Genomic DNA, 10,425 nt, shown 5'->3' on the forward strand with positions numbered 1-10,425 from the left:
TTTTATGTATCTTGACCATGTTGTGTTCTACAAGACCGTCGGCAGTTTGTTTGCTCATACCTGTCAACTTCAAGATGACAAACTATCTTCTTTTTTTTCATGTAACTGTTGTCTCTGCACACCAAAAAGAAATAAAAGCAACACTAGACACTTTGTCATCTTTGCTTTATGTACTTTGAACCTGCAGAAAGTTGTGGACCACAGCTTTAAAGATCAAACTACAAAGACAAGGTAAAGTCTTGGCAGAGGATAAACACCAACCAGAGAGTCTGACATTTTGGTAACCCACACTTATATAAATTAATTTAATTTAAGAATTATAGTAACTGGTACAGAAGCATTAACAGCATTAACATTGTATTCGCAATGACTAACATTATAAGTGAAAAGTCATACCAAAGCAATGTGAATCAGCTGAACTGCTCCTTAAGACTTTCTTTCCCCAATATATCTTCTTAATGTTGCAGATTAATCACAACATTAAAACCACCTTCTCTATATTGTGTGAGTCCCCCTCATACCGCTAAAACAACTTGGACCCAGCAATGCATGAACACCACAAGATCTCTGAAGGTGTCCTCTGGTATCTGGCCCCAAGACGTTAGCAACAGATCATTTTACTCCTGTAAGTTGAAAGGTGGGGCCTCCATGGATCAGACTTGTTCTTTCAGCACATCTCACAGATCAGATTGAGATCTGGGGAATTTGGAGGCTAAAGCAACACCTTGAACTCTTTGTCATGTGCTGCAAACCATTCCTGAACATTTTTTGCAGTGTAGCAGGGCACATTATCCTGCTGAAAGAGGCCACTGCCATCTTGGAATACTGTTGCCATGAAGGGATGTACTTGGTCGGTAACAATGTTTAGGAAGATGGTTCATTTCAAAGTAACATCCACATGAATGCCAGGACCCAAGGTTTCCCAGCAGAACATCATTAAGAGCATCACACTGCCTCCACAGGAATGCCTTTTTCTCATAGCGCATCCTGGTGCCAATTTTTCCCCAGGTGAACAACGTACACGCACCCAGCCGTTCACATCATGTAAAAGAAAACGTGATTCATAAGACCAGGCCACCTTCTTTCATTGCTCCATGGTCTAGTTCTGATGCTCACGTGCCCATTGTAGCCGCTTCTGCCAGTGGACAGGAGTCAGTATGGGTACTCTGACCTTTCTGCAGCTTTGCAGCTCATACACAGCAAGCTGCTATGCACTGTGTGTTCTGACACCTGACTATTTTAGCCAACATGAACATTTTCAGCAATTTGTGCTACAGTAGCTCATCTGTAAGATTGGACCAGACAGGGACACGTATTAATGAGCCCTGGGTGTCCATGACCCTGTTGCTGGTTTACTTGTCCTTCATTGGACCACTTTTAGTATTTACTGATCACTGCATACCAGGAACACCCTACAAGACATGTCATTTTGGAGATTGTCTGACCCAGTTGTCCAGCCATTAAAATTGAGTTCTTGTCAAAGTTGCTTGCCTACTTTTCCTTTTTCCAAAACGTAAATTTCAAAAACTGACTGGTCACTTGCTTCCGACTAAATCCCATCCCTTGACAGCTGCCATTTTAACGAGATAATCAATGTTATTCACTTCACCTGTCAGTGGTTTTAATGCTGTGGCTGATCGGTAGAGTGCCATTACACATTGATTGACCGATGAGCCATAATACTGCTTCAGTCTGCCTCAAGGTCACTACTACTACACTGCAGAAGAACACCTGTGTGAGTAGTGGTGTGTATTTGTGTCAGTGTGTGTGTCCATCTTCGATGTGGTTTTGCTCCCTCACAGAGCAAAATGGCTGTGTATCATTTATAATCTATCCTCTGAGAGCCATCGCTCCCTCCCTTCTTCACTGCCTCCTATTTCATTCTCTGTTTTTCTACCTCTTCTATCCCTTTTACAGAATCACTGGGGGAGGGGAGGAGAGAGGAGGGCAGAAACAAGTGGAGGAGAAGAGGAAAGGAGGAGAGAAGTTGCAGAGCAGGAGAAATTGTCCTTATTAAAGAGACGGCGGCTCCATGTGAGAGATCCCTTGTGGGACAGAGATTAAATAGACTGCATCAGAGGGGAACGGGCTCGCGGTGCTGCGACTGGAGGACGCGATTAGTATGATCATCAGGGAGGAAAAGAAAGGGAGCAAGGAGGAGAGGTAGAATGAGTGATAAACATACTAGAAAATTGGACAAGAGGTAGAGGAAGAATAACAAGGTCAAGAATATAATGTGTAGAAATGCAGAAGCATGCAGATTGAAATGCACGCTTTATTTCAAGGGAGGGATAAAAGAAGATTAAAAGGAAAGATCGGTGTTAATGAAAGAAAAGTAGAGAGCAGCAGAGGTGTTCAACCCAAACTCGAAAGGAGAAGGTGAAAAGACGTGGATAAAATGAGTGGGACAAACTGTTTCCTGAGTTACGTATAGAATTCATAAAGGTCTCGTCATGGGACCAATACAGAACACACTGAGTGAGATATGCAGGAGGAATAAGAAGAGTAATAGCAGCACAGCACTGTACAGATATTTAAGAGCGGAACTACAAAAACGATACTAGATGGACAACTGCATCTGTGAGAGGTGGCAGCTATCTCAACCCCCCCCCCACCAGAATAGAGAAACAGAAAGATAAGCAGAATAATTATGGGTTAGTTTACTAATTTTATACACATTTGACCCTTGGCATTGCTTAGGCAAGAAAATGGTTCTTGGCCATCCTTATTTTATCTCATCTTCTTTCTCTCTCCTGCTACACTTCCAATTAATTTTATTTTCTTCTCTACATTTCTGCCAACTAAACATGTATACACATCACTACATCTGTGTCCTTGAACAGTAGACATTAATCAGGACAATGTCACTTACGAAAAACGGGTGTAAACATCCAAATCACCGGTTAAAGATCAATAGATTTATGTGTGAGGCATGATGTTGTGCTCTAAGTGTGTTTGAGTGCGGAGGCATTCGGGGATTGGTGAGTGTGTGGTTTTGAATCAAACTCTGATAAACAAGTCAAGTGTTAACCTCAGTGAGTGGACTGTTTACACAAGAACCATCGACAAGCTTCTCCCATGAGAAATACAAGTATTGTGTATGATGCATCATCTGGCCACCATCCACCACTGTCATTACTGCCACAAAAGGCAATGCAGGGGCCTTCCCCTCTGGGACTTGCTATGAACACAACTGTCCTCAATCAACTCACAGTCAACTGCATTTCTGCAAGCTACTTTTTCCACCTGTCAAAACCTGCTGTGCGCTATATATGCAATTAGATCATTAATAATTGTAAAAGGAATTTTTTTTTAAAAAGTATTAAAGTATTTAAATGTATTTTGTACATCTTTTGCATCTTTAATAAAGTAATCCTTAAGTATTGTTTTTCTATTTCAACAAAGAAAATGTCATTAACATTGATTAAAAAGTAACATCTACATCATCTTAATAGCATTTTCCAGTTTAGGTCCAAACAAGTTAAGACACACCAATCTTTTAAAATGGTGTGCTACTTTTTCACAGTGTTACTAACTGTGTATTAGAAGTGAGAGTAGAAGAGAAAGATGAAGGTTATAGATGTAGAGCAGGTCTATTTAGGCTACGCTGTACACTGGCCCATTGGGATACCAGCAGCCGACCAGCACACATAAATAGAAATGGGAGCAGAGGACGGAGAGGAGAGAGAGGAAGGATAAGAAGTAAGGTGTGGTGAGAGAGAAAAATGGGAGGTGGAAGCGTTGATGAGGAGGAGGTCTTGAGGGGACAGGACATAGAGTTATAGGGGGACAAAAGAAAGGAGGAAGTGAGAGAAATTTAAAGGTACCCTGTGGAGCAGTTCGTTTAAAAGTGGGCCCCTGCTTTGTTTGTCTTCTGTACACATGATACACAGTACTGCCAATGGTTTCACACTATTCCAGTGATCTGCAGGTGGCTGTAATGTGCCAAGAAATACAGCAATGCACCAAAAAAGGCAGGGAAGAAAAAGACTACAAGCTAGTAAATGTGGATGTAAACAATGCAGGTTTTAAACTTTTAACAAAAATCTCCTTTAATAAGTAACAATCAATGTAAACATATTTTTTGTTAATTTACAAGAAAACCTTACTAGCCAGCTTTAAGTCAAACATCAGCAATAGAGTTGTCAAGTGGGAGGAGCTACTGGTTCTGAAAATATATTCCCTTTACTGTAAATTCAATGTTTCCTACACAATAATACATAAGTCTCCTGGGTAATTTAACAATGCTTAAGACTTATGTTGTCTGTATGTATGTATGTATGTATGTATGTATGTATGTATGTATGTATGTATGTGTGTATGTATGTTTATTTTATTAGTTTATGTCTGTTTGTATGTTTATTTTATTAGTTTCAATCTCCAGTTATTTAGTAATTTACAGCTGTCTCGACAGGCATCCAGAAAGTTGGCCAATCGAAACAGAGTGCACTCATTGGAAGAGGGGCTTTTAAAGAGACATAAGCTGAGACTGCCTGTTAAGAGACAGAGACTGAACTGAGGGGCTGCATAAAGGTCCAGTATTAGATAAATAAGGAGCTTTGAACTATACATTATGCAAAGCTACACCAGTGGAGTCCTAGAATACATTTTATAGAGCTGGAAATGAGCATAATAGGTCCCCTTTAAGTTTAAGTTATTAATGGCGTTCACAGTGCTGTTCTGTTCAATGCCTGGTGATTTTATAGAGGCCAAAGAAAAACATTAGAAGGAAAATGTGCAAGGATGAAGATATGGAACTAAGAGATCTTGGTTGGTTGGAGGTAAAACAGATCAGTCCCAGGTGGGCTATAAGAAAAGTTATTAAAAAAGAAAAACTCATAACTCATATTGGCCATTCAAAGATACTGCTGTAAGGGTAGTATTTAGTTATCATAAGATAGCACTTCATCCCATCACCCTGGTGTGAGAGGTTGCATATACAGGTCTGCAGATGTGAACTGAAATTATAAAAAGGTATGATAGTTATGAGTTTGATCTTGTAGGGGTGTATGTGGGTGTGTACTTTGAATGATGATATAAGACATTCTATATACAGCCGGAAATTCACAGAACTATCGATATTCCTTTATGAGAAAAAAATGTCTCTGCATCCATAATACAGTATACATGTTGTATTAACGCATATTGTAAATGTTATTTTAGTGAAATTTGCAGGCGCTTTGAGGTGGACAGATTCCTTGTCTGTAATGTGGTTCCTAATGTAGTTCTTATATTTATGTATCCTTTCCTGCAACATCTCAGTAAGTACTCTACTACCCTTTCGTTCTCACAACATCAAAGACTATCAATGCCCTAAGCACCTCTTTATCCTCCCAGCCCTCAAGGAACGTCCATAGCACTGTCTCGCAATTCCTTGCTCCCCACCCAAGAAGACCTACTGATGTGCTGAAGCTTTCTAGCTTTCTACTGTCTGTTGAGAAAATAATTGTACTGTCAGCACCAAATGTCTTTTTTCTCCTATCTCACAAGAAGCAGGTCAAACCCTGAGCAGCTTCTTGGCGTGTCTTCTCGGAAACTAAGCTGTAGCTTGACATCCCATCTGGCCCCTGAATGACTCATACCATTCACCCGCTGGCTGCCTGAAGGAAATGCTACCTTCTTCACCCTGCAGTCACCTATAAGGCAACACATAGGTAACTACATCCTGGGTACAGGTATACAGTACAAGGAACTAGGCTACTGAGAAAGTTGAAGGGTAAGACACAGAGAATCCATGCATGCTGCATCATCAGGATGTATCACGATATCTCATGCAAAAAGGAATGTTACTTCTTTTTAATCTTAATTTATGTATGACATTTTTCCTCTTTGGGTTTAAAGAAATTGTACATCTATTGACATCAATATACCCCTTTGTAGCAGGAAGCTTCTTTTAGTTCCTGAAATGTTTAAACCATTAACGACAGAGACATGTTACCCCAACCCAAACCATGGCTATTACATTGTATGTGCTATGCTGTTTTCTTTCTAATTATCATGTACATATTTCAGTAGGTATCATGTGTGAGAGCTATTGTGCTGTAGCAGTCCTCAATTTTTCATGTATTCTCTTACTGATCTGCCTTGAAATATATACTGAGCACTGTATACTTGAATCCTAAGGCTAGATTATTGTATTAAAATACTAATAACTTCAATTTCTTATTAAATAAAAATATACAGGTTCTTAAAAGTCTCACTGCTAGGTTGAAATTTTACAGTTTAATGTACTGTACTTTACTGTGCCTGGTGCATCTACATGCATATAGTCAAGAATGCAACCTCTTCACTGGTTGCATTTCTATACTTAAACAGCCATTATGCATTTATGCTGCATAATGAGCTATATCCATGCATGAACTGCTAGTATCATGTGAAAGGGCTGGTATAGGCTACACTATGTGGGGCTAATAGGTCAACTGTGCTCATGGCCTCTTACCATCAAACGCAAGCCCCTGGGACACATACACATTACACACAACACACATGATGACAGCAAGCAATACAGAATACCTTCAAGGATAATTACCATGATCATATTTCTGAGGTAACATATGTTCTGTCGAGCAACCACACAGCACACAAGAGGACCCACACAGCATAAAGATTGAAACACCCGGGATCACTAATGCAAATAGCACCAGATAACATTACTCAGTTTCCACTTAGTGCAGGTTCCAGTGAGAGATAAAATAATTAATTCTAACAATTAATAGTTAAAACCAGGGATAAGAGAAGAGAAGCACCCTGCTCGTTAGCAGTAGAGAAATATATTGACCAAAACATAGGGACTTGTTAAGGCCAAAACCTTCTAATTCAATAAATGTCACATATCTGAATCTAATTAATGGAACACAATTTGTATATGTCTAAAATCCAGCTGGAAGAACATGGTCTTTAAGATCTTATGATGAGGGTTTGCTGGTTGTTCCTAGTACGTACTTTTGAGGTTGTGGTTCCTAAACTTTGAAATTCTCTCCTGTTGGATTTTGGGTTAGGGTTATTTTTTCTATTTATGCTTTCTTGTGTTTTATGTCTTTATGAATGTTTATGCTTTATTTCCTCTGTGAAGCACTCTATGACATGTCTGCTCTTGAAAGGTGCTATATAAATAAAGTTACTTATTTCTGAACTGCTCCTTAAAACTATGTTTGCCTGTTTGTCTTCTGTCTTCCTTTACCATTATTATTTTTCCCATTGGACATAAGAAAAAGGAATATTTTTTTGAATCTGTGATCCAAATAATTTAAGCATGGTAGTCCTAATTTGCAGTAGAAAAATGATTGTTTTCAGAATATAGGTATTTTAAATGTTTGAAATTAGTTGTATAGTGTAATTATGACTCAATAACTGAAAGTAACATTTTACCAGTAGCAGAGAGCCGGTTAATAACTATAATGATCCTGTTTATATTTCAAAAGTTTAATTACTTAAATTTTTGTTTTATTGCAAGTCTGGAGGCTGTGATTCTCTGTTAGCGTTTAGCGGATAAAATGTAACATTCATGTATCTAATCAGAATGCTCATGACAATAGAAAAATGTAATTATAATTGCATATCCGTTATGATAATTTTATTGCTAGTTCACACTCAGTTTCATTTCAGCATCGCTGTAACACTGCAGGCATTGTTTCACTATGATGTCACAAATGTGGTGATGAGCAATAGGTACTGTATCTCCTAATAGTTTTATTCTATTTCATCCCATTTTGATTTGTTCTTTATTCACTCTTTATTCAACTCTAATTTTCTAAATTCATCTAGTTTTCTGTGATGATGTCCCGTAACAGTTAACATTTAGAAGTGGTGCTATTTGATGTGAAGACCTGGAAACACAATCTTCTGTGACTATCAGCCTATAAGATTACAGGTTATGTCTGATGTCACACAGGTAACACTGCATGGATACTGACCAATGATCCCTTTAACAGAGGGGGGGGGGGGGGGGGGTGGTATGATTTCAACACTATTATAAATATTCCAATACACAGATGAAACCATCAGAGAGGTCCAGTTTTTTTTATGTTTGCGGTACTGCTGCTTCACAGGTGCTCTCCCTTTAATAGCAGCTGGCGAAGAGGCAACAGAAAATCTCATTTTAATGCAATTTGTAGATAGAATAGATTGGGGCATTTAAATTATCAATGTATGTGCAAGTGTTTGGATTGCCTAAAGAGGATATTATGACAAAGCTAAGGTAAGTATGTGATAAAAGAATATTCAAGGTATTCTGTAGTAGATCAATGGGCTGACACCACTACATGCTATGTTGTCATGCAATTATCACATATTTTTATCAAAAATATTCTTTATGGCGAAAAATGCACAAATCATCTGAACTAACCTACAATTGTTAGGAAGAAAAAGTAGATATAGATATTTGCCATTTGTACTGCAGAAAGGAAATATATGCCATATATCTTAAAATTAAAATTAATTAAAAAAAAACAAACAACAGGTTTGACATTGGATTTTTTGCTTTCTCATTCCACCTGTGCCCAGTCCATATTTGCAGATGCCACAGCACATCCCACGTGGGCAAAACCTTCAACCGTGTTGCCCCAGAGACCTGCTCCTTAATAAAGCTATGGCTGATTGGCTGACGGGACAGGAGAGTGACAAGGGAGAATGGTGAGGTGGGTGGAAATGGGGGGCGAGCTTGAGTGGGGGAGGGGGAGTGAGGGGGGGCTAAACTGTCCAGAGAGATTTCTATGCATACTAAGCAGGTCAAACACTAGCTGGCTGAGCAGAATTTTCATTAGTCGCTTCGAACGGGACTCCCTCCCTTGTCTGCTGTTCGGATGCTGTGCTTACGCATTTCTCCAGGTGCTTTACAAGGTTTGTGCATGTCTGTGCTCTTAAGAATGCTTTTATTATCAAATAAAGCAGTAAATAATGAATCCAAACCCAAATCAATAGTGAATCCATTAAAAATCTGTTATCAATATAATTTACAGTACAACATAGTAAGACACATTCCTCAAGATGAGATCCTGCATACGAAACACACCACTGCACACACATTCACATACACATACACACCCACGCACATACACACACGGAGAAGCAGAGGGACTCACCTTCTGTGGGTGAGGTTTTCAGTCGTTTGCACAGTCCCTCTACGCCCCCGTAGTCCTCCTGGAGCTTGACCACCGCCTCTGTGCCACGCAGCTCCATGAGCAAGCGCAGATCCATGACCGAGCAGCCGAAGCCCGCCGCATGGTTGCCCTCGTTTCTTTGGTTCTTGGCATAAAAATCGCTGTTCGACATGTCCCCCATGATGTCAGCTAGTCAGGTCAGTTAGATTAGTGTTTGTTATTGCTTATAGATCAATCAAAAAGCTTGCACAACAGAGAGATGAGCTTTGTCTCATCCAAAATAAAAATCCAAAATAGTAATCAAGCAGGCAACAACAACCAAAAAAGTAAAAAGAATGCCACTTGTAGGTTAAGTAGACAGATGGAGATACTAAAAAAAGGGGAGGGGGGTCCAGGGGGATTAATTGATGTACAGCTTCTCTGTTTCAGAAGAGACTGTCAGATACAAGTAGACCAAAAACCATCAGAGAAGTGAAGAAACAGAAGAAGAGGAAAAAGAGCAGCAGAGAACAAGGAGAGGAGGGGATGACAAAACACAAATTGGGAGCATCCAGGTGAGCGTTGGACAGCCCCAGTGGTCAGGTCCTGAGAAGTGCAATGATTGTGGTTGCAAGTCCTGTAGGTCTCAGGCTCACCACGGCTGCAGTCCAGACCCGCTCCATGTTTGGCTTCCCATTGCTGTTATTCTGCTGTTGCCTCTGCTGCCTCTCTTTCTCTACATGGTGGTCTTCCCCATCACTGCTACAGAGAGAGAGAGAGGGAGGGAGGGAGAGAGAGAGAGAGAGAGAGAGAGAGAGAGAGAGAGAGAGAGAGAGAGAGAGAGAGAGAGAGAGAGAGAGAGAGAGAGAGGGAGGAAGAGAGATAGAGAGAGAAACGAATTCGAGAGATGAATTCAAAGAGGACAGAAGGTGAGGGAGGAGGAGAGAGGAGACACAGAAAGAGAGCACAAGGATGAGCGTTGCGTTCTCAGGACAGGGATGAATGCAGCGGTAGATGTTGCACGGCTGAAGGACAGCCTTTCCTGGCTGCTGCAGTAACTGTGGCTCTGCTGTCTCTATCTACTGCTGCTGCTACTGGTGCTGCTAACCTCATTCTGAGGACACGCCGACTGACAGAGAGAGAGAGCGAGAGAGAGAGAGAGAGAGAGAGAGAGAGAGAGAGAGAGAGAGAGAGAGAGAGAGAGAGAAAGAGAGAGAGGGAGAGAGAAGAGTGGAAGAGAGGGAGGGTGGAGAGAAGAGGATGCTTCTTTCTGGTGCAGAGCGGAGAGGAGTTGTGCGCGGGCGGGAGGCTGGGGCTGCTCTGACGACAAAGCGGAGAAGCAGCACGT

The 10,425-nt window shown here is 40.5% G+C and overlaps 1 protein-coding gene across 5 annotated transcripts in view; it reads right to left on the bottom strand.

The window, feature by feature from the left end:
- The window catches only part of atp2b2 (ATPase plasma membrane Ca2+ transporting 2), a 70,010-nt gene extending 60,731 nt beyond the window's left edge, over positions 1–9,279 (bottom strand). For all 5 annotated transcript variants that reach the window (XM_062416630.1, XM_062416629.1, XM_062416627.1 and 2 more), the window contains exon 1: positions 9,081–9,279. In XM_062416630.1, coding sequence (XP_062272614.1) covers positions 9,081–9,279 — 199 coding nt within the window. The remainder of the gene's footprint in view (positions 1–9,080) is intronic.
- Positions 9,280–10,425: the final 1,146 nt, after the last annotated feature.

Source organism: Scomber scombrus, chromosome 3 (genome assembly GCF_963691925.1).
Source record: "Scomber scombrus chromosome 3, fScoSco1.1, whole genome shotgun sequence".
In the NCBI taxonomy this organism is placed as follows: domain Eukaryota; kingdom Metazoa; phylum Chordata; class Actinopteri; order Scombriformes; family Scombridae; genus Scomber; species Scomber scombrus.